Genomic DNA, 25199 nt, shown 5'->3' with positions numbered 1-25199 from the left:
CATCTAGCGGTGCGGTTGCATGTCGGCACGTATTCTTGCTGTTGCGTTTACGTAAACTCGGGCAGAAGTCAGAAAAACAACACACGCTGCATGTATCAGGATAAACAAGCCTCTATGTAAACAAACGGTCCGCCAGCACGAGGCAAAACAATACAGGCGTGACAATATGTTGTCATGGTGATGTCGTATTGTTTACCTGACCCACGTTTTACCGGCTTTCTCTCGTCGAGTAAAATAACATCCAGTTGGTTTGCCGACGGCGTCACTCACGGCGTCATTCAGGTGTCTGACTGCACCTGAAGGCAACACCAGTGCCTCCGTCCTTCCTCACACTAGCTACACGGTGGTGACAGTTTTAACAGGCGCTGTCTGGAAAACTTTCTCCCCGAGCCGAGAAGCTCCGGCGGCCCGAGTTTGAGGTTACTTACAGCCACGGTGACACTGAACGTAAAACATGGCGATTCAACATGGCAGAGAAGGTTCGGTGAACCCCCCCCTGTATGTTTGTAACGACTTGTAAGATCTCATTCTAAGGTACGAGAAAGCGCTCGTTTGTATGCGGGCGCGATTCCACTTCAGTGAAATACGTATTTATGAAAGCGATATTTGATTTTTGTCAATAAAAAGCCAATAAAGTCCCATACTGTCCCTTTAAAGTAAATGTGTAATTTCCAAAACTGTTCCTTTAATGAGAACTTTTCAATACAATACATTAACAGCCTAATTATGAAATCATCTGTGCATTATACAAATGTCTTCTTTTGAGCACACTGTGTGCATTATTTTTGTGTGTGAAGCTGACAGGTTGTGTTGTTTGTGCGCCCACTGCCAGGTGGAGCATTTGAGGTGAAGCAGCACTCCTTCTTCACTGAGCTGGACTGGAACAGTTTGCTGAGGCAGAAGGCAGAGTTCATCCCTCACCTGGAGTCAGAGGAGGACACCAGCTACTTTGACAGTACGCACGCACACCTGGATTTATGATTCTGTAAAGTGCAGCGGTTACATCAATATTAGCTTTATGGGATGTACAATCATTTCCTGACACCGCTCCAGTCGGAAATGCACATTTTACATTGAACTGTCAGCTCATATATTTCATCACCTCCCTCTCACTCCCCTTCCTCCGCCAGCCCGCTCCGATCGTTATCACCACATCAATACGTACGATGAGGATGACACCAATGACGACGAGCCGGTGGAGATCAGACAGTTTTCCTCATGTTCTCCTCGCTTCAGCAAGGTCTGACTGTCTCTCTTTTGCATCCTTTCCTCTTTCATCACTCTCATCATTTTACTCTGTCCTCCTTTTTTTCTCCCCCTCACTCTGTGGGTCTGCTATGTTTTGTGACACGCAATCTCACTTACCACTTGAGATTATTTGGCAGGATTAGATAGAGAAGGAAAGAGGAGGCGTTGATGGACAGAATGAGGTCAAAGTGTGCAGAGAGCAGTACCTGGAGGCTGGACCCAGGTTTCAAACCTGAGGTTGGGAGAGTCTAACTGGGCTGTCGTATCTGTTACAACACTCCTCTTTATCCCTCCACTTTCTTTTTTAAGTAACACCAAGGCTGGTGCACCTTAAATGCCGCAACCTCACTCCACCCTCTGTTTCTCTGTGGATGTGTGTTTAATGATGTCAGACAAGCTTTCATCCTTATTTTTCATCCACTCTTCCTTTTCCCCAGTCTCCTTTAGTTCTGAGCTGTGATTCCCTTCTCTCAGTGCGTCAACATGCTTCTTTCTGTCACACTTTCACTTTTTCTTCTTAGGTGGGATTTTCTCACCTCATGCTGCCTTTTTGTTATCTCCGTCTCTTTCCTTCACTCTATCTTTCCATCTGTGTCTCACCTGGTCTACCCTCTCATGTTTGGGTTGTGAAGCTGTGAAGGAGCTCTTCAGTAAATGGAAAGTGCCTCATCACTGAGCCAACTTCAATTAGATTTGAGATGAATGTGAGGTTCCAGTTGAGGGTTGTGCAGTAGCTGTGCTCAGGCCAAGCAGGTGGACAAAGACCTTGGCTGAATTCACACACGCACACACAAAATGGTCTACAGAAAACATGCACCCATTTAATGCATTTTAATTTTTCAGTCTGTAGCTGCATTAGTTGACTAATTGATAAGAGTTTGATATTAAATATATCATCAACAATTTTGTTAATTCACAAGTTGTTTCAACCAACATTAGTTAGCTCCAGTGTGAGGATTGTCCATTTTAGGCTTTTGATGACATAATGTCTTATTGGAAACTTGTGCCAGGAATTTTTCACTAGGTTCCAATATTTCATACAATTAATTATTCAGCAGATTAATCAGTTATGTACACATAGTATTTATTTATACAGACTCAGAGGGATGACATTTTAAAGTGATTCCACCATGGTCCCATGATGTTGAAAGTCACCAAACAACAAGATAGGAAAAATTTACATCAGTGAAATAGGAAACTATGAGTCATGCCCCAGATGATGCTGTATGTTGGCTTGTAATGTGAACACACGGTAAACACATGCTTTATGAGAAGCACTTCCTAACTGAGAATTTGTATTCATTATCCTTTACCCCACGTACTGTATTACTGCAAAATAGACCTTTATGCTTTAATGTATTGGCTAATTAAATGACTTAACGTGATTAAATTACCTCAGTGTTACCTTCAGTCAGTATCAGTATTTGGTTGTTGATGTTGATGATCTTGTGAGGAAATGTTGTATAGAAATGCTGGTTTTCATTCACACTCAGTGAAGATTAGATTATCTGCAGACATACAGTATATCATATTGTCAGATGTGGATGATGAAAGAAACTAAAAGAGTGAAAGCAAATTAATCTTTTGTACAGCTGAGATTATAAATCTCCAAAGGGTTTACAGCAAGTAATCTCCCTCTAAAATTAATCATTAAAGCAAACAAACATCTCAAGAGTAATCAGCCAGAGCTTAAATCAGCTTTTTTTTTTTGAATGTCTTATGGCATTTTCTCTTTGATAAAAGCACTGAGATATTTCATAGGTTTAAAAAAGTAGGCAATTGGCTCTGGCTGTCAACATGATTTTGGTTTTCCTCCTGAGAAGACACCTGGGTCTTCAGCCGATACTTGTTTCCATGGTGCAGCGCTGAATATTCTGTAGGCTTCCGTTAACGTAGCTCGTCTTGTTGTCCTCCCCCACACAGCTTAGCTTTCCTTTGTTACTCTGCACATAATGAGAGCCTTACTGAGTAACTGTGTCCATGTCTTTGTGGATATGTCACTGCTCACATGCATGCATGTTAAAAACACAGAAGCTATGTGTTTTTCAGTAGGTCACAGGTCTTATGTCGTTTTAAATGTTGTATCTTGTTGAAGTCATCTGCATGATGCTGGAGGTCAGGTTGTCATCCTCTGGATGCACAAAGGAGCATACTGAATACATTGTTGTCACCTTGATTGCTTTGAACAGCAGTGGAATGCAGAGAGTATGATATTTATATTCCTGGATTTAAAAAAAGATTTCTATACTCAGCTTTGTTAAATGTTTATTTTACTTTTTGTGTTTTTTTTATTGAGACAGACATAACACTTCAACTTACGTATCAAACATTCAGATTTGTCAAAGAAGTAGCCCCAATGTGCGTCATTGTATACAGTACTGAGTACATTAAATGTCTCCCAATATTACATAATATACCAAGCTGGCATCCTAAGAAATGTATTAACATCCCTTTCTTGATTAATTCAAATAGTAGATACTTCCACCAATCACTCTTGTGACCAGTGATTATAGATGATGCAGGGTGTGGGAGCCATTTTTTGATGGAAGCTGCAAATAGCCAGTATGTTGTGCCAGTATTAAAATCTTGTGTAATTACATGCCAACATATTTAAAAATAGAAAGATTCAGCATGTTCTACTTGTCCAACTTCTCAGACTCTGTGAAAATATTTGAAAACGAGAACAGTAAGGAACTCCTGTGGGAAGAGGGGCATTTCATTTCGTTTTGCACATGAGCAAAGCTGAAACAGGAATTAAGTGGTCAACACTGTCAAGGTAACTGGTTAGCAGCATCCGTCAGTAGGATCATTTTAGCCAGTAAATAACATAGGAAGTTAAAATCCATCTGGAACATTATCCTCTACGTCTGTGTAGCATTGCACTTATGTAACACTCAGCAGAAATTTAAATCAATGCTGCACAGCCAGCATTATCATTGTTTTTCCATTATCCCTGTCAAATCATGATGCCTACACTACCCACAATGCAACTCTACTGTGTAGTTCAGTTTCAGCTCAGTCAGAGGCCCAATTCCAATCCGCCCCCTAAAGACTCAGGCCCTGAACGCTCACTGACTTAACTGACATCAGCTGTAAGTGACTGAGTGTGAGCGTCTGAGGGTCCAGATGCTGTAAACAGGAATGGAACAGCACTGACCCACTTTCACGACACGTTACATACATACGACATACGTTGACAACAAAATGTTGTTGACTCTGTCCGGTCTGGGACTGATAATTTACCGTTTACTTTCAACATGCACAAGGTGTGTGCAGGGACAGACTCAAAACAACTGTTCTTGGATCAGATCTGACAAAATCATCATCAATCACAAACTACACACAGTTGTGACGAGCAACATTAATACTGACAATGACTTCTTCTCTCTCTTTTTCTTTTTCGCTCCGTCCATTAACAATAAAGAGACCTGGGAGCTCTCTCCGTCTACGTCTGTTTATTTATTTTTTTATTTTTTTAAACACTCACACTCAATTTCCTTACCCAAAGGTAATAAGTCAGTGAGTCCGTGAGGTGTCGGAGTGGAATTTGGCCAGAGATTGAGGTGTGTTATGCTGGTAGTAGCTAATAAGGTGAAGAGCAGACTACGGATGTCTAGATACGTATATCACTCCTGATGACTCCTCTTTTTTCCCCAGTCATGACATCACTTGAGGCATTTCTTCAGAATTAGGCTTTCTACAACTTTTTGTACATTTAAAATGTGCTTTGAAGATTTAACATGTACATTTATCCTCTAAATGTTCTTCATTTAAAAAAAAACTAAACTGCATTTACTTTCCCTGCTCAGCTTATCAGTTCATCTTCTTCCTATTGATTTTATGACATGCAGTTTTGTGGGGCTCTGTGTGCACAGTGTGAATAGCACCAGCACTTGTAATGTCCTGTGATCTTACTGTGTTTTGAGTGTTTGTTTTCCGCTTTTTTTTCTTCCTCATTGCAAAAAGATTCTACTCAGGTCACTAAATATGTGAACTGAATTGAACTGAGGATAGACCCCAGGAAGCCCAGGAAGAATAGCTGCTGCCTCGCAAAAGCTAATGGAGATCTTAGTAAACCAAACCAAACCAAACCATAATAATCATAGCATATCACTAACCCTGGCACATTTTTATTATATTCTGGAAATATGAAGCAAAAACAATAATTGTAAATACTGTTACGTACCAAGTAGCTGTAACAAACATTCGCTAGCAGCCTTTTTCCAAAACCATTAATAGCTGCTAACAGACCAAATGATTATTGATCTGACTGTGCCCCTCCTGCAGGTGTACAGCAGCATGGAGCATCTTTCTCAGCTGGAGCAGAAAGCTACGACCTCTGTGTCACGGCGGGAGCACAAGGGCCCACGAGACGACAAGGTGACGAAGAGAGAGAGCCTGGGCAGCTTCAGCATGAGGGATAAGAGCTGGAGAACCGGATCACCTGAGATGTGAGTGACGCAGATTTCTAAATGAGGCATTTCAGAGGCAGAGTCATGATTTTTTTATATGCATTACGGCAGAGTGAAGTGGGGGTGCTCTGTGTATGTTCTTGAATCTGGGCTTAGGGTGGTTTCCTTGTGTTTTTTACTCTTCACTGTCACATAACCCAGGGTGTCAGAGTAACTGCTTTCTATCTCACTGACACCATTTCTTACACTTCTTACAGTATATAAAAAGATCTTTGTGCAAGAGTTCACACCCACTTTGAGTCAACAACACAGGCAACACATCTCACCTCTCCGAAGTTTGAAAACTAGGAAAATGGAACTGGATCAATGATTCTTATGTTTCACAGAAACTCAGTGTGTCGCTGATGTGTGAGGATTTTCATTATTTATTGTGAATAACACAAATGTAGCTGTTAGCTTGTTTTCACCCAAATCCAGTGCAATTTTCCCTTCCACTGTAATCACGCAAATAGATGACTTGTAATTTTAGCACAATGGAATACAAGTCATTTAACACTGTTTACACCCTCATTAATGAAGTTATTTCACTTACTCTGACAGAGTTTGTTCATGTTGGACTGAAAATAGAAAACCCCTCTCAATGGTGATGTTTTTTATCTCACCCTGGATCTAGATCCATTCATCTTAACTCTGCTCTCTGGTGTCATGCAGCAGCTCAGACAGAGAGACTGCACCCTGCTGAGTTCAACCACGTTTCATTTAACATGCAGTGTGTAGGATTTAGTGGCATCTGGCGGTGAGGTTGCAGAATGCAATGAACTGAATACCCCCCACACCCACCCCTGCCTATCCAAGCATGTAGGAGAATCTACAGTGCCCATGGATCCTACACACTGGCTTTATCGTATACGGCCCTAACTGAGAGCATATAGCAGAAAGAGAGCCATTTCTTCTCATTATTTAATTTCGTTTGAGTCATATGTCAGGATTTCGATCTCTATATTCATATATACAATCAAGTAATTCATTCATTTATTCTGCATTCATGATGGACTGGAAGATGTGATGAGGGGAAGGTGACTCATCATTCTTTAACCTTACGTACTGGATTTTCCCTTCTTCCATATCAATTAGAAATTATCCGTATCATCTCTCCAGCTATTATTCATATTTCAGCCCCTGTTCATTACAGATTTAAACAAAGACATAATTTCTATCATTGCATTTCCATATCATTCACTACTCATCTTGGTGCAGCTCTAGAAACAGGAAAGTGAGTCGGTCAGTCTGCCAGTTGTATGAGTGAATTGTTGGATAATGGATTCCTACAGTGAGGACACAGTTGGTATTACATTATGTGACTGCGTCCTTGTCCTTCACCTGCAGGAAGCGCTTGTCTTGTTCAGAGTCTCTATATATGGAAGGAGACGCGAGCCCTCCCCTTGGTGCTCGAAGACGCTTCTCAGCTCTGATGGATACACATCGTTTTGCCTCACCCCTAGAGGGTGAGCCAGACTTTCTCACCCGCCAGGCTCCCATCAAAGTCCGTGGAACCTCACTGGACGGGACCAGCGTGCCCTCACCGACCCTCCTGGAGCACAGGACCAGTCTTAAAGAGATCAATGGGGCAGGTGTGTCACAGTTTGAGGTCTCACAGGTGGCGAGATAGTGAAATGAATAAGAGTGGGCAATAGGGAAAGTGATGAAAATATAACTATATATTTATATGTTGTTACTTAACTTCCTCACAGACAAGCCCCCTAGACCAGGAGAAACACCAGGCATCGCTGCGAGCATCACCACACTGCCTCCCGGTCCTGGAGCAGCCAGTCGTGATGTGGTGACCCCTCTGTATGACCCTCTGGGGCCCCGGGCCACCAACGACCTGGTCCTCCGCAGGGCACGCCACCAGCAGTTGTCTGGTGATGGAGAGAAACGCAACTCCAGAGCCGGCAACAAGGTCATCAAGTCAGCCTCTGCCACAGCCCTGTCTGTCATTATACCATCAGGTAGAGAAGCACAAGGAAAGATTAAGATGAAAATCCTTCAGGAAATTTGAATGCGTGATACCGTAATGCAAACACACTAACTCATTTCTGTCCTTACCCTCATCCCGCCACCAGTTGAACAACATGGTGGCTTCTCTCCACTGGCCAGCCCCATGTCTCCCCACTCGTTCTCTTCCAACCCCTCATCTCGAGACTCTTCACCCAGCAGAGACTTCTGCCCGGCAGTCAGTGCGCTGCGCTCTCCCATTACTATCCATCGCTCTGGAAAAAAGTACGGCTTCACCCTCAGGGCAATCAGAGTCTACATCGGAGACAGTGACATCTACAGCGTGCATCATATAGTTTGGGTAAGAAACTTGTTGTAGTATGTAGAGTGGATTTAAAGTCGATGACCTACATGGAGGGGGATGGATTGTGCTGTGACTTTTGTGGCTGCATTTTAAAGTCCAGGCACCATGAAACATAGATGAGTGAATTAAAAAAACAGAGTGCAAAACAGGAGGTGATGAAGAAGCAGGCCATTTAGAACTTATATTTATCAGTATGTAATAGTTGTTTTAGCCATAAACAGTCACTAGTATAATTATTATTTTTTATTTTTTGTATATTTTTAGGGGCTTTTTGCGTTTATTTGATAGGATAGTTGAGAGAGACATGAAATGGGGAGGCAGAGAGAGGGGGAATGACATGCAGCAAAGGGCCACCAGATTCAGTATTCGAACCGGGGATTCAAACCCACTGAGCTATATGGCGCCCCCGTTGTCTAGTATTATTTGTAGCTCAACAAAAAGGAAAATAATTCATACTGTCTTCTAATCTGGCAACTGGTAATATTTCTGTATACTGTCTAAGATTTAAATACTGTACTTTACTGAATGTTTACATATAAGTGACTTTCCCCTGGCATGAATTTGGGTGTTTTGTGTCTTGGCAGCATGTGGAGGATGGCGGTCCTGCCCAGGAGGCTGGCCTATGCGCTGGCGACCTCATCACTCATGTCAACGGTGAACCTGTCCACGGTCTGGTTCACACTGAGGTGGTGGAGCTTATCCTCAAGGTAGGAGTCTGTTAGTTATTCCAACAACGCACTAAGTCTTTGCTCATAAGGCAATGTGTTGGCTAGCCACTTTTTGGTAACCTTGAAAACAAATAAGGATCATTGTAGACTTCATTACATGTCATTGATTTGTGCAGAGTGGTAACAAGGTGACGGTGACAACGACACCTTTTGAGAACACCTCCATTAAAGTGGGTCCTGCCCGGAAGGCCAGCTACAAGTGTAAGATGGCCCGACGAAACAAGAGGACAATGGGCAAGGACGGCCAGGACAGGTACTGTACAACCTCAGAGACCTGCACCACTGCACTGATATCTTAGGTGATCTCTCTCCTGAACAAACTGCACTGTGATACTGTAGTACTGGATAGTTGAAGGGTTTGTCTTACATTCAGTACAATATGCATGGTAAATTTGTATTTTTTTTTACAATATGGTGAGAATCCCATTCAAGGCCCTGTGGTTTTTGCATGTTAAAGCCCATTCATTTCCAAATGATTTCAAAGAAAACATTGGTTTTTATGATCCAAGAATCCATTTGCAGAGACTTTGCAAGATTTCCTTAACCTTGAATTTATTGCCACTGATCATAATGTGACACTTGCAACTCAACTTGTGTTGAAATGTCAAAGGTCACAGTTACGTTGATGAATTCACAAAGATTTCAAAAGTTTAACAAAACAACAGGTTTGGAGTTATTGATCATCTTGTCTCACAATGGTTGTCATAGTGATAACTGGAGGTCACTGACTTCCTATCCACCTTTTCTGAACGTCAAAAACGTAAGCCGGTTTTGCTCTTCCGGTGGAATTTTATGTTTACGTTTCCATGGTTTCGGCAGTCGCGGTAAATGCATGGATTTTTTTTTTTTTCAATGAAAATCTTTAAAACGCATGGATCATCACACCAGCTTTTAACAATGAATATCACACAAATTGACATCCATGTTAAAAGCCAGCGTTAATAGATCCATGCGTTACAGCAACTATGATAACGGCTGAAAACCATGGAAACGTAACATACAATTCCACCAAAACCGGCAAAACTTCCGGTTTTGACCATAGATCACGTTCGGAAACTTGTGGATAAGCCAGAGAATCGATGCAGAAACGCTTGGGCATTGCTTTAGAATGATTTATGATATGATATATGATATATGATTTGGTCCTGCGTGGGGGTACTGAAACATGCAAAACCCCTGTTTTAGCTCTTCAATGTAGGCTATTATATTTTTTTGTATATGTCAATCCCTTTTTCAGACCTTCCCTTCTCACCCTCTCTTTTCCTTCTCTCTCCACCCTGCAGTAAGAAGCGTAGCTCATTGTTTCGAAAGATCACAAAACAGGCCAATCTGCTGCACACCAGCCGCAGCTTGTCCTCGTTGAATCGCTCTCTGTCCTCCAGCGAGAGTCTTCCTGGCTCCCCAACACACAGCCTGTCTGCCCGGTCCCCAACTCAGGGCTACCGCTCCACCCCCGAGCCCTCATACCTGGGTAGGGCATTGGAACTATCCTTTACACACTCACATAAATAAATGGTCAAATAGAAATTCTGTGAGATCAGTTCATATCAGACATTTTCCTTTAAAGCCTGCACAGATAAAAAAAAAGTAGGCGTATTTTTAGAACATGATTCTGGGAGTTATCCAAACTTGCTTGCCTTAGAAAGCATTTAAAGGAAAACACCATCCGCATAGATGGACAGCATGGATACCTCATCAGTGAAGAACACAGGGTCATTGGGAGGAGCCAGAAATTATACCAGACCTGAAAGCCAATATTCACCTTACTTTCAGATCAAATATTTACAATTCACATGTGGTTTCTGTGCATCTTCATTGATCTTTTCTTTTTTACACTCTGTGCCCCTCTGCAGGTGCCTCCTCCCAGAGCAGCTCTCCTGCCTCCAGTACTCCAAACTCCCCTGCCCCCTCACAACACATGAGGCCCAGTTCCCTGCACGGTCTCTCACCTAAACTTCACCGCCAGTATCGCTCTGCACGTTGTAAATCTGCTGGTAACATCCCCCTGTCCCCGCTGGCCCACACACCCTCCCCTACCCAGTCTTCTCCTCCACCTTTGCCAGGCCATACTGTCGGGAGTTCAAACACCACTCAGTCCTTCCCCGTCAAGCTCCACTCATCGCCGCCGGTGGTCCGTCCCAGGCCCAAGAGCGCAGAGCCCCCGCGATCCCCTCTTCTCAAAAGGGTGCAATCGGCAGAGAAACTGGGCTCGCCCCTGACCCAGTCCAGTTCTACGGGAGGGCTGGGGGGTCCGCTGAGGAAGCACAGCCTGGAGGTGCAGCACTCGGAGTACCGCAAGGATGCCTTTCTCTGTGAGCTTGGGCTCCAGAGCCTGTTGGAGACAGAAGGAGAAACTTTGCCTCCGAATCCTTCCCCTCTGCCTTCATCCTCATCCGCACCAGAGACTGGTGTACTGAAGCCGGTGAGGAGACTAGGGAGGCAGGAGTCGCCGCTGAGCAGGGAAACGCTGCTGGCTGGGAGAGAGAGAGAAGAGAGGGAGAGAGGAAGGGAGAGGGAGAAGGAGAGGGAGAGAGACACTGGGACGAGTCGATTTGGAGCGACAGCATCACCGTCATCCATAACAAGAAAACCTCATACGAGTGAGCTTCCTTTGAATTCACAAAGCTCCAGACTGAGTGCAGAAACCACTAGAATCCCATCTCCCAGCACCCCTACCAAAACAACAGGAAGTCTGGGTGGTCAGAGGATACCTGAAAAGATTCAACAGGGTCATGCAGACTTAAATCCAAAACAGACAGACCCCAAGGCAGCAGCCAAATGTGTGACTCATAGTAAAGATCCCCAGGAGCAGCAGCTGGGGGGCAGAACTGATCCAAAGCAAGAAGGAAACAATAAGTGTGGTCCCAGTCGGCCCAGTCTACCTGGCACTGCCTTCGCTAAGAGCTCTGCTTCAGCTCCAGATAAAACCATTGGCATCAGTGCAACGGTGACAGCAAGTCCCCTGAGTATGAGCAAAATCTTTAAACCGTCAGGTATGGGGGACAGCTTGAGAAAGGTCGGAGCCGAGAGCAGTGACTCAAGGACTCCAGACCTTGGCTCCAAAAGCCCCAAACTTCCAGCTCGGGTCCTGGCTCCCGTCGTTCCCCCACACGGGCAGCCACTCTCGCTGGGCAAGGTGAGGCAGGGACTCGGTGCCGTCAACTGCTACAGGGGAACCCTTGATTGGGAGGACAAATGTCGCCTGGAGGTGGTGGAGGAGCATTCGCCTTCCCCTTCTCCTTCCCCCACCGCCGTCGCCCCCTCTCTCTGCGGGCCGTCCCTTTGTAAATCGCGGCCTGTCTCCCCTGGCGACAAGACGAGTTTCGTTAGCCAGCTGACCACTGTGGCCAAAAACGTCCTTGGGCCAATCAAGCTTGGGTCCCAGGATGGGGCCAGGAGCAAAGACCAGCAGACTAAGGCAGCGGAGGAGAAGCAGGGAGGCACAGCAGGAAGGTCTGACGCTCCTGCTGGAGGTCGAGCAGTTGTTGGGGCTGCTGTGGTGACCCAAAGTCCTGCTGCTTCACCACTAGAGAGATCTGCAACAGGTAGCGGCCTGCCAAAAATGTGACCCCATGGGGTCCCTAAGTGGGACATTAGAAAAAAAAAAGATGCCTTTTCTTTTGGAAGAACAATGCAACAGAAGTGAAGCACTTAAAAACAATGTACATTCCAGTTTTAAGAGTATATAAAATGTTATTTATTGATTCCAATCACTGACTGATTCTAACTTAAAACCAGGAGTTAATAAAAAAATCTACTGTAAAGGTGCATTAACTATTGATTTTCTATTATAAATTATTTAATAATGAGACTTCTTAATGTAACGTGGAACACTTTATCAGAAGTATATGTGTGTGGGTCTATGTGAAAGCATGTCATATGGTATGTACTGTACTATACAAGTAAAGTAGGTACAAGGGGTCAAAAAGTGCTTTACCGATCAAAACATGCTGAATACTGTGAATACCAAATCAAGTCACTCTATTTGTCTTTCAACCAGCCCTGTCTTATTTTACTGCTTATCGAACAAGGCAATGAAGGCACAGTCAACCTGTTATACTTTCATCCAACAACACACATGACAAGCAGCGTCAGTTTGGCTACAATGTGCAAGCAACACGATGATTAAGCTCATTTCTTCTTCATCCAGCAGTTTGCTTTCTCCGAGTTGCACGGTCAGACAAAGCCAAAGCAGGCACCCTGTCAGTAGATGTCACATCGAGCACTGTCCAACTCTGTTTGTTGCAGAGGATTGTGTGTACATTTGTGTGTGTATATGCTTACATGTTTGTGTGTGTGTGTGTGAAGCCACCTTGGGTCTATTTCTGGTGGTTCTTGAAGGCTGTGTCCTGCTGCAGAGGAAAGCCGGGCTGACAGAGCTCAGGCTCAGCGCTTATCTCCCCTTCGCAGGAGGGCCACCCAAGCCCTTTTCTCCCTCCGCTTCTGACTGTCAGATGACAAGCTACACACAAGCACATGCACAAACACACACACACACACACACACACACACACACACACACACACACACACACACACACACACACACACACACACACACAAACACACATTGCCACAGGAGGCAGCAGAGTCAGCAGCTGATTTTCATGCATTTTAATCCATCCCCCTGCGGTCCATGAATTGGGACGTGAGTGTGTTTGCGCGTGAGTGAGTCAAGACGTGTGTGAACATGTACTATGTGTCTTTTCTAGGGATAATTAACACTCAGCACGGTTGACTCAGCAAGGGTCATGACCAAAAACCCAACCTGGACAGACAGCAGGGAGGAGCCAGTAACAGTCACAGGTTTTTACAGACAGGAATAAAAATCACATCCTACTTGATTAGCAAACCACACCTGCACAGCAAAGATTAATTCTTTGAATATAGTATGTTAAAGCATAAGATTTATAATACCATAAGCACATATACAGTGAACCCATTTGAAAGAACAGGAAAAGCAGGCAGTCATGGATGTAGCATACCATCATTTATTTGTTAAAGGGCTCAATAGCTAATGTAGGGTTTGTGGATATGGGCATGGTGTATCACAATGGACCTGTTATTGTAAAAAAAAAAAAAAAAAAAAATACAAGGTTATCTACAGTATAATGTGTTGTTAGGTTCTACAATCTAGGTAGTCAAGATTGATTAATGTGTGTAACATACTGATAATGGTGTTTGAGTGCAGAGAAGGGTAAAATTGTGTTCCTTTCCCACTGGTCTCATTCATATCCTTACTGTTCATATCTCAGTAACTATCCAATGTACATAATCTTAAGCAATTCATCTACAGTCGTGTGGGAGGACCGCTGTCACTACACAGCTTCAGTGCATTTTAAGATTCATTTTCTCTCATTTGATTAAATGTAGTTAAATTACAAGCTCTGTAAGTGTAAACAGGTTCAGCCAGCAACAGCACGTGGAAACTTCACAACAGGACAGTTCAACATTCAAAAGTTTCAATGTAATTTCTAGTCCAAGCTCATGTTTGTTCTCCAGTTTTGACTCGGGGCTGTTTTGGACCGGGTATTCGGTGTACAGTTGTGCTGGGAGCGGTCGCTTATTGTTTTACATGAGCTGGCAACGACATCTTGGTTTGATCTGTTGGTTTGATCTGTGTGCTAAAACCAAAACATTGAGCCGTAAGTGGCTAAAAGCTACATATTTAGAGAGCTACAGTGTGGGAAGCTGATTTTTCAAGTTTTGACGGTATCATATAACTGGTCATTAATCTGAACAATGTTGCACAATGGATTTTTGATGCAATATAATCTCATTTGAACCATTTGAATTCTTTTTTTATTTTGAAGGATTCTCTTTGCAGTCCATCTTCCGTAGTTTCATGGTTTATCAATGATATTACACAACCCCAGTCCCATGCAGTACACGCATTAGTCAGTCGGTTTTATTCAGTATGGCACTCTACTGCCCTTCAGTGGTTCACAATGTCCACTGTTGAACATGTTTCCATAAACCATTTATTAATGATGCACAGGGAGTGAGAGTTTCTGTAATGAAACCAGGGCCACTGATTTACTGCAGAATGGATGTTATTAGCCATAGGGTTACTGAATATGCATTTATGTTTCTAATGACAGAATATTTGCAGTAATTATCAGATGAACACTTGAAACATGAATCTATTAATTTTCCATTATCGTGCTCTTCACGTGACTGTTAATTATATCTTATGGAATATAGGGATTAACATTTTTAAATATACTGTCTTATATATTCTACTGATAGGAAGGAGTTATTTTATATCTTGGTGTATGAAAAGGGGTCATCTCTGATCATCTGATTAAGAAAACTATCTGTAATGTAATCTTATACAGCTATTATGCCCACTTTCAGGTCTTTTCCCAATCAATGGTGTCAATACTAGTGTTACATGTTTGAGGATTTCTTTTTTTTTGTGATTGACAGAGAGAGTAGTATAAATGCACTTTATTTAAAAAAGAAAAATCATCATTTGCTGGTATTGTTTGTAAGTTACTTTGAGGAAAAGTAAATATATTGTATACAAATATGGATTCTACAAATGAACACAAAAAGTCCAAGTATAAAAACATTCCACGTTTCTCTGTTCACTGAAAATGTATTTATTTGTACCATTGGGGCATTTTTGTTTGTGATAGATGTGATTCAAATGCAGACACCTGAAGTGCAGTATGTGGAATAAAATTTTGAGATTTGTTCCAAAAATGGCATCTTTTTGATTTTTTAAATATAGTTGACGGCCACCCTACTGACACAATCTCAAAACACTGAAAATGTCAAAGCAAATGTTTTTGATAGCTATTTAACAGCAGACATAACCACTAATTTAAAATGGCTGCACACAAGGCTTCTCCATGGCCACTGTTGGAGGATAGAAGAAGATATTATGGGATTTTTGATTGAAGAAAAAAGTAAGTTGAATAGACCACAACATGGTAGTAGTATATATTTCTGTAATGCAATATTTGCTGGGATGAATTTGTCTTTATTTGTTCTGGAAAGGGTAGGCTATGGAAATACTTTGATTCTATTCATTTATTGGACATGACCAAAAGTATGAAAAACAGCTGTCGTGTCAAACTCTGAACATGCACCATTCTGCACAGTGAAGGTCAAATGTCCTGTGGCTAAGTGAGTGAGGGGACTTTTATGAAGATTTTAAACCTGGGCCATAAGCCTACATCATGCTATAAGAAAATGTGAAGGCTACAACAAGGAGGCTATTAGGGAATTGCATTTACAGTTTTGGGATATTTTAAACCTCAATAAATGACTAATAATACAAATTGTATATTTATCTATACAAATGCATATGATATGTATTACTATTATAATATTTGTTGCCTAGGTTACAGGTTACATAACCTTGAGAGTTAATATTAGCCAATAGCACTCCGCTTGTGGCCATTATTCGACTATTAGCCAATCAGCGCTCTGACAGCGGCTGCTCCAACCAATGACGTCGCGTCAGGAAAGGACAACAGGAAGCGAGTGCCCTCTGTTGTTGAAGGGAGACGCCGAAGCGGTGGCTGGGTGGCTGGCTGGCTGCTACACACAGCGAGAAACAAATCCGCAGTGTGCTGTGTGAACGTCAGTGTCGTGTGGTTAAATGAGCTCGTTTGGTAAACGGAGGGACGTTTATTACATTATCGTAAACTGAATTCGGTTGGAAAGTCGTGAAGATATCCGCCGGGCGCGTCTTGTTGCTGCTAACTTAGCGAGCTGGCGCCGGGGCTAAGTTAGCGCCCGGAGAGGCTGGAGCCGAGCTAAGCTAATAGTGGACTGGATTTACCTGAGAAGATAGTAGTGACTCCTGGGCGAGGAGAGAAGAGGAAACGCCGAAATGAGTTAAACTTCTACGAGGTACCGACCAGCTTAACCAGCTCTTACAGAAGGTACGTAGCTGTCAGCTAAGGGACTTTAAATATTAGCTGAATTGGCTTTTGTTTAAAGGAGATCTACTACGGGTACCTGTGCGCTCACTTCACTGTCCGGGGCTGGGTGGTGGTGTGTTAGTTAGAGGAAGATATGACATGATTTAAACAAGACACAGAGAGAAAGTAGTCCGTGTGTGACCGGACAGATGCAGTGAAATGACAGCGAGGCTACTGGTCGGAGAGGTGGTCAGTGTCGTGACAGACACGGTGAACAGGGTGTGATTGCATTAGCTGCTCAACAGCTCGCTCCAGACTGATGGATGATGACAGCCACCATGGTCAGGTGACTTTCACAGTCGCAGAGAAAGCCTGGTATGCTGCTTGTCAAATGCAAATCACATGATGGCTTTTTTTTTTCTTCCACCACACAGAAATGTTCCCATCAGTGTAATCTGTGATTACATCTACTACCGTTCCCTATTTAAAGCTGCTACTCATCAGTTTCAGGGCAGGCGCGATGGAAAAGTCACTGGTACTTTCCTTACGTGTTTTCCTGTGAAATCTGCCGGTCAAGACTGGTGCCTGGAGTTTACACTGACAATGCAGCATTTATTTATATTTTTGAGGAAGTGAGGATTTGCTTATGGCATGTAGACTCATGATTGTAATGCTTGCAGTGTTTTCCTGGACAGTGAAAGAAAACTATTATTTGATTAGTGCAAAAGTTCAGGCTCAAACCCTGAAATTTGTAAGACAATAAAAACTTGACTTCCTGTCCACTGACTGACAAGTAACATTGTTACATTATACTTCTTTGCTTCACATAACTTGAACATAACTTTCACAGGATTTCAAGGAGCTGACACCAGCTTATATTTAACACGATTAACAGTTTTTGTGATAAATACTGTCAGTTCAACTGCTCTTTCAACCATCTCATTGCCTTTGACATTTGACAGGGTTTATTCAGTGATTAATTGGTATTGTGTAGCATGTACTGAAACTTTACAGCCAAGTAACTAGTGTCTCCTCAAGTTAATATATAACACCAGTCTTTTCAGTCACCCTCCTCACAGTAAGAACATGCTAAAAGAAAAGTACAAATAAGACTCTAGTAGATCAATGAATCAACCTTTCCACTACAACATTTGTTTTCTTTAGGAGAGTATTAATAGATTGCACAACTTGCGTAAAGTTACTCCTAATATACACCGACTAATGAAGAGGTTGCAGGACACGCCATCAGACCAGGCATGCAAATCATTTTTATCCATATTAGCTATAGCCTACATCATAAATGTCAAATTGACCCCAGAGAGCTAAACAATCTACACCCTGTCGTCAGACTCCTGATACAGAAAAGATAAAAAACATATTCTAGCTCAGTCGTTCTATTAGATCTAATATGTCTTAGTAGACCGAGGGAATGGAAAAGTGTTGGGAAAACCCATTTTTAGGCAATGTTAGGTTAAAAAGTGCAAAGAGATAATAGTACATATATTGTAATAAGTTTAGGAGTTTAACATAGTGCTTCATAAGTGTTTTGAGCCACTAATGTGACCATCTGGAAACAGTCAATAATTTACCTAATGTTTTGCTCCCTTCCTCCTTTCGCTCCTTCCAACAGTTCTGTGTTGCTATGAGGAGCACCAGAGTCCAGCTCTGAGGCATGAACTCGGTTTCCCCCAGCGCAGCACAGTACATAGGGGCAGTGATGCAGGATGAGCTGGTGGAGAACAGGAGGCAGCAGCCCATGGAGCGTCAGGGCAGCTTCGGTGTCCGGCCGCCTCAGACTCCAGATCCCAGCAGAGAGGCAGTCGGAGAGCCCGATGAGATGGACAAACTGAAAGCCAAACTAATGTCAGCGTGGAACAACGTCAAATATGGTTTGTTGTTAGCCTAAGACAAGTGTGTGGGTGCCTCTGATTTAGATTTTCAACATGTACTTTCTATTTGTTCACTTACTGTTCATCCTATTTTGCTTTGGGAATCTCCTCCTGACCATCTGTCATTTCCCCGGCCCTAGGTTGGACTGTTAAATCCAAAACCTCCTTCAACAAGACGTCACCAGTCACTGTCCTGGGACACTCCTATCTGCTCAACAGTGAGGGTAAGTTCTAAACACAAGCATGTCTCAAAGAACTTGTAAGTTACTGTAGGTTAGTAAAGGTCAGTATAAGTTTACTCCTTTATCACAGAGTAGATGCTGCACGTTGTCTCTATAAAGGGATGGGAGGATGCACAGACACCAGAGCTTGTAGTGATGTGTGCTTTTGGTTTACCACAGTGGCTGATGGGTAACATCAAAGAACACAGAGCAAAGGGAGGGGAAATAAAGCTTTCTTTGTTTTTTATTTCAATATACATTCATTTCAAAGGAGGTTAAATCGAAAGCAACTGGACTTAGTTATTTGTGTTATATCAAATAACTAAGTCCAGTTGCTTTCGATTTAACCTCCTTTGAAATACTATGACCTGGGCAAATGAGAATATGCACCGCCTTAATATACAGTCATGTAAACTCATCTTAACCATATCAGATAATTATTCCAAACAGCTTCTTACTTTAATAAACGTGGTGTAAAGGTTCTCCTCTTTCTCTTTGTCCTCCACCATCCCTTCACGTCTCCCCAACAGATGAGGTGGAGCGGTTTTGTCTGGCTTTTGTGTCCAGGGTCTGGCTCACGTACAGGCGGGAGTTCCCTCAGCTGGAGGGCTCCACCTGGACCACAGACTGCGGCTGGGGATGCATGCTGCGCAGTGGTCAGATGCTACTGGCACAGGGACTCCTGGTGCATTTGATGCCAAGAGGTTTGTGTCTCTATCTCTGGCATGCATTTCCACACCCACACATAGAAATATATTGGTATATGTTCTTGGATGAAAAGCTAATTGGCACATTCGAACAGGCTGGTTGATCTTGTGACAGTGTTTGTTTCAATGCTGCTTTTCACTTCTGTTCTCTTTATTTATAACATTAACATTTTCATGCCAATTTTGCACGATTCAAAAGATGTCTACGCCCTGACTGTTTACAGCTAAAGACTGAAGAAAATACACCCCCACATATTCAACCTGCTGTGTACAACTATCAATCTCCTCCATAGATTGGGCTTGGCCAGATGCTCAGCAGCTAACAGATGTGGACTTTGAGGTGTTCAGACCACGTTCCCCAGCTCGGGCCGGTGGTGTCCCCATCCCTTCCTTCGGCTCTCCGCGAGGATCGAATACCCCTGAAAAGTCCGTGCCAACAGACCAGGTGCCCAAATGCAGCCAGAAGAAGAGACCTGAGTGTGCAAGGGACAGACAAGCAGAGCCCATCCACCACAAGTTGGTGACGTGGTTTGGAGATCACCCTCCGGCGCCTTTTGGAGTTCACCAACTGGTGGAAATTGGCAAAAGTTCAGGGAAGAAGGCTGGCGACTGGTACGGCCCCTCTGTAGTGGCACACATCCTACGGTGAGAGCTCTACGCTTGAAGAGGCACTGTTTCTAAAAGCAAATCTTAACTGTTGTCTTTTACTGGTGACATCGTTGACACAATTAGGCATTGATTGAATTTATTAACTTTCTTTTTTCAGGAAAGCAGTAGCCAAAACCTCTGTTGTCCACAACCTGGCTGTGTATGTGGCCCAAGATTGTACAGGTGAACTTAACAGACATTATTTATTATATTTGTTGAATTAAAAGAACACATACTTGTGAGAGCTCAGAGGTATTAGTATGTTTCTTGATGTACTCCAACATGTACACCAAAATAAGCCTTGCATTCATGTTTTTTCTACCTATATGTCTGTGCTTCCCAGTGTACAAGGAGGACGTGATGCGTCTGTGTGATCCATCACTAAGCCAGACGCCTCCTGATCCGTCCAGCCAAGCTTGGAAGTCTGTCATCATACTGGTGCCTGTTCGACTGGGAGGGGAGGCCCTCAACCCATCTTACATTGAATGTGTCAAGGTTTGTCTGCATATTCTGTCTCTCACCCCCCCCATCCACTGACTTCTCTGTGTTCTGGTCCAAGAGTAATGTTTCCATAATAATTTCTAAAGGAAAGATTACATTTTCCGTTCCCAGAACATCCTAAAGCTAGAGTGTTGTATTGGGATCATCGGAGGAAAACCGAAGCACTCACTCTACTTCATTGGCTTCCAAGGTGAGAAACATGTTTTGTGAAAGAGTGAAAAGAAGGAAGGAAGGAAGGGAGTAAATGACAATATCTGTATTCAGAGGCAGGATCTGGTGTTCTCTGAATTCACAATGCAAACACCAGGACTATAGAGCATCCAGCACATTTCTTAGCTGTACTGTATATTCCTAACAGTAACAAGTAACGTTTCTTATAGTATTGGTAAGACACAGAGGTATACTTGCACTGAATGTGTTGTACTCTTATTACTGTATATCTTTAATCCTGTCTTTCCTGCTTGACCCACGTGAAAATTTTCCTCAAACTGAAAACTTAGGCTATGTAAACATGAGGAGAGAAACGCTGCTCTGCTTAGGGCAATATAAGAAAACATGGGCTGAGTGAAGCTCAAGTGGAGCAACTAAACTTCAACCATCACAAATGACTAGCTTTGTTTATATGAAGGCTCCACCACATTCATTTTCATTGTGTGTGAACAGGTGGCATAGACTTCTCTCAGTCATTTTCAGGAAACAGAAATGTGTCACACAAACTCTGTTTCACATTAGAGTACACCCACATTGTCTTTATGCATGATTCACCTTTATCTTCTTGACATTTAGGCGCTTTTTCTAGTGATACATCTCTCTCAGGGAAATCATCTTTGAATCTGTGATGCTGTCGCCTGATGGTGATACCGGATCAGCTGGTTAGATTTTCCACTCTGAGAAACATTCAAACAATTTTAGACAGACGCTCATAAGGTGTAAAGCACAATAAAACTGTCCTGGTGACCAATAACTGTTGGGACCTATGGAAGTGTTGTCTGCTCCTCATCCTGTATTTTTTTGTATAATGGTACAACTGCTTTTAGAACAATTATTTTCAATTTACTACAGAAATGACCTCGCCAAACATCCATCACCATCTCCTTCAAAGGTTTTCTCACTGCAGAGTGTACACAGGCCTCTAAGAATATAAATAAGACACATTTTTAACTCATTTCAGATATTGTATGAACACTAACTATGGGGAGATTGATTATATTGGAAGCTTGACTAATGACTGATTTCCACTTCACTGGAGCAATGTTTCTCTGAAGCATTACCAAGACGCGCAATAGAAGAAGTGAAAATAGTTCTCAGAAACCAAACCCTATTCTCTAAATAAGGTCAGGACTGTTTAGTGCATGTGAATACAGTAGGTGGGTTGTTTCTAATAATGTGTAACAATTCTCCCGTGTCTGGCCACCTGTTGCTCAGCAGGTGTTTATACTTTGATATTGTGTTTTTTTTTTTTCCTCTTCACAACTTCTCCTTTCTGTCTGTCAGACGAGCAGCTGCTGTATCTTGACCCTCACTACTGCCAACCTGTGGTGGATGTAACACAAGTCAACTTCTCACTGGAGGTTGGTTGCACTGTCTGCATGCATGTCACATTTTTGTCTCGTTCCTGTCTGTCGGGACTTTTTTATCTCAGTTTCCAGGTCATAAGGGCGTCAGACAACATGATATAGTGTACAATAATGTTTTGACTCTGCAGTCCATCACACATGATACACCATGTCCAATCATTAACTTTTATTGAGCAATGTTGTCTCTGTCTCCCCCTACCACTCTCTAGTCCTTTCACTGTACCTCTCCTAAAAAGATGCCCTTCAACCGCATGGATCCCAGCTGTACCATCGGCTTTTACGCCAAGAACAAAAAGGACTTTGAGTCTCTGTGTTCTGCTGTCAGTGTGGTGAGTTTCTACAGCCCTCTAAGTCTGTGAACCAGTCTACCAGCCATTTAACATCAATAGATTAGCAACATTTCCATTCCTAGGATGTATCTGTTTGTAAAAGTCATTGTTTCTAATGAAGTGCAAAAGCTATATTTATATTCATACATGATGATTCCAAAATGTCAAGTTTTCAGTGGTTGCAACTTCCTGAGTCGCTGCTTTTTCTTTTTTGTTCAGTTGGTCAAACATCACCTTGTGCTTTCTTTGCAGTGTGATGGACACAATTCCAACTTTTTTGAAAAAAGATTCAAGATTCATTCATGTTCCTAGCAAATATGCCAAATTTTGTCTGAGTCCAGCCTCTGCATTATGAGAATCTGCTGCTTTTCTTCATCATATTACATGGTCTGGCTTTGGTATTCGATCTGTTAGTTGAATAAAAGCAATTTGAAAATGTCGCTTTTGGATCTGGAAATGTATAAAGGGCATTTTTCAGTATACACAACACAAACATCTGATTATTTGGTAAAGTAGACAGCAGATCAGTCTGTAATGAAAACATTTTTTTTGGTTGCAGGTCTACATACATTTTATAAGCAAACAATGGAGAAAATGGTCACTAGAATAATTGATAGTGAAAAAATCTGTGTTTTCTTCTTTTATCGCCCTACATGTGATGCATTCTGTGTCCTTTTTAGACGGCCTGTTTTAACTGAGCTTTGTTTTCCACTCAGGCTCTATCCTCCTCCAAGGAGAAGTACCCCATCTTTACCTTCGTAGAGGGCCAGGGTCAGGACTATGGACTCGAGGGTCACAGCAGCAATCACAGTGGACCAGCAGCCCACATCCTGCCCCCGGGCAAACTGGGCAGGAGTAACAACAGGAGAAACAGTGATGAGTTTGTCTTCCTCTAAAGCTCCGATGCTCTCCCCGCTCTCACCAGTAGGGGGCAGAAAGGAGAACGTTTGTGTCCTTTCAAAAGGAAGAAATCATCTGTTGTAGCTGCAAGGTGGACATGATGCGTTTGTGCTTTATCACCCGCACTGGTGACCCAGAAAAATAAACTGTGTGGTTCCTGCCATCACCTCTGTGTGGATGAGTATTATAAGCTATTAGGGCATTAAGGGTTAGGTCCCGACTGGAGCCTGACTTCACTGGGCAAAAGCACGAGTATAAAATGGATCATGGTGAGAAATGTTTCATTTACTTGAAGTATTCATGATTCCCATTGTCATACACACAAAAAAGCCTCAGACTTGGATGTGTTTGGGTGAAACCAAGCACTTTAAATTCCTCAACTCAGTTACAACTCCACTACTGCGTTTTCTTTGGGATTCACTGGAGGTGATGTGTGGTCTACATCATGAGCTCACTGGTCAGGTGAGCAGCTGCCTGACGTCCTTGACTTGTATTATATACCAGCTGCTGTACATCTTTTTATTTCCCTTATTTATCAGGTTCCTGAATGTGTGTTTGTGTGCGAGTGAGTGCTGGTTAGTGTAGTTTATTAGTTTTGTCTTTAATCGGTGCACTGATGTAATTAGGAGTCACATTGCAACTCACAGAGGTTTCAGATTCTTCCAGGAGCATCTTCAGCCCTCACTCTGTGTTTCCTGTTGCAGCTCTTGAGTCATGGTGCATTGCATTTCGTGTAGTATCCCAGATTTCTCTCCCACCATCCTGCGGCCTCCATGTACATGTTTGCTTCATTTCTAGATGCTTTGCTTTCCAAGGCAGAGTGAAAAGCAGTTTGTTGATTTGTATAATCAGGGGTGTTTCTCATTCATGAGTTGAGTGTTTTTGTTTTGCTCATGAGTTCTTCTCCGAGACAAATATTACTTCCAAAACACAGTTGATCGTCCTTGCCTCTCCAGCAAAAAAATACAACTGTTCCTCATCACATCATCACTGGACATTCACCTTTCCACAAAATTTAGATTTTTGTTTTTTTGTTGCAGACTGGCTTAATATCTCACAGATGACACTAGGGTTTGATCCCATACACTTCCAGATTTGGCTCTCCATTATTCATCATTAACATTTTGAAACTGCCAGAAATCTGCTGTTTCTTTTTGCTTGAAGAGTTGCATCAGCTTCCAGAAATTAAAGAGAAATGGTCTCCTCAGGTGGATATGGAAGCTTTGTTAAATCACAAATTGTGGCTTATCTCATGAAGCCTGACTAGAACATTATATGGATACGTTTGCAAAACAAAACAGTGATCGGCTCTCTGTACCCAAGCACATGTTCTGGGTTTTACTTGGCCTGCCCAAGCTGAATGGAGCTTTTGCCTGGATCTTCAAGCTTGTATAAGCTGTTGCAATGTCATTTGTGTTTTGTTTGTCCCTCTTTTCTTTTTTTTTACGTGAAGGCTACTACTGCAAGTTGCACTACTGTCATTTGGTTTGTTGTCCTGAATAAACTTCAAACACTGGAATCACATTGCGCTTTCAGAGATTTGCATTTTGGAAGAGCTGAACTTTGTTACTGGAAACTCATCGCAGTTCAGAGTTGCCGCTGGAGTCATATTTTGTCAGAATTCACAGGAAAATATTTATGTATACACAAACAAAGCAGCCTTGTGACTACAGAAAACGTATTCAGCTTTAAAAGACTTTATGGCATGCATTGTTACGGGGTGAAATAAGTAGGATGTTTTGGCGACAGTGCAGATCTTTAGGTAGCATATTTATTTACTCAGTGGTATTATGTACAGAACAGA

General features: G+C 42.6%; 2 protein-coding genes across 2 annotated transcripts in view; both read left to right on the top strand.

Annotated features, from left to right (window-relative positions):
• mast1a (microtubule associated serine/threonine kinase 1a) overlaps positions 1–12315 on the top strand; it is a gene marked incomplete at both ends in the record, with an annotated part of 61824 nt that extends 49509 nt beyond the window's left edge. Inside the window, 10 exons of the mRNA XM_083988327.1 lie at positions 833–955; positions 1131–1240; positions 5536–5699; positions 7047–7291; positions 7412–7669; positions 7784–8016; positions 8604–8726; positions 8864–9000; positions 10031–10218; positions 10601–12315. Of these exons, the coding sequence (XP_083844453.1) occupies positions 833–955; positions 1131–1240; positions 5536–5699; positions 7047–7291; positions 7412–7669; positions 7784–8016; positions 8604–8726; positions 8864–9000; positions 10031–10218; positions 10601–12315 (3296 nt within the window). The remainder of the gene's footprint in view (positions 1–832; positions 956–1130; positions 1241–5535; positions 5700–7046; positions 7292–7411; positions 7670–7783; positions 8017–8603; positions 8727–8863; positions 9001–10030; positions 10219–10600) is intronic.
• Positions 12316–16266: 3951 nt separating this feature from the next.
• Positions 16267–24885, top strand: atg4da (autophagy related 4D, cysteine peptidase a). The gene is made up of 11 exons (XM_083990454.1): positions 16267–16644; positions 18254–18512; positions 18653–18736; positions 19264–19437; positions 19734–20085; positions 20207–20271; positions 20432–20583; positions 20701–20779; positions 22084–22160; positions 22376–22495; positions 23212–24885. Exons 2-11 carry the CDS (start codon positions 18296–18298, stop codon positions 23389–23391), a joined length of 1500 nt encoding a protein of 499 aa, XP_083846580.1. The 5' UTR covers positions 16267–16644; positions 18254–18295; the 3' UTR covers positions 23392–24885.
• The last annotated feature ends 314 nt before the right edge of the window (positions 24886–25199 follow it).

Source organism: Trachurus trachurus, assembly GCF_905171665.1.
Source record: "Trachurus trachurus genome assembly, chromosome: 1".
NCBI lineage: Eukaryota > Metazoa > Chordata > Actinopteri > Carangiformes > Carangidae > Trachurus > Trachurus trachurus.
This window is presented reverse-complemented; position numbering and strand designations above follow the sequence as displayed.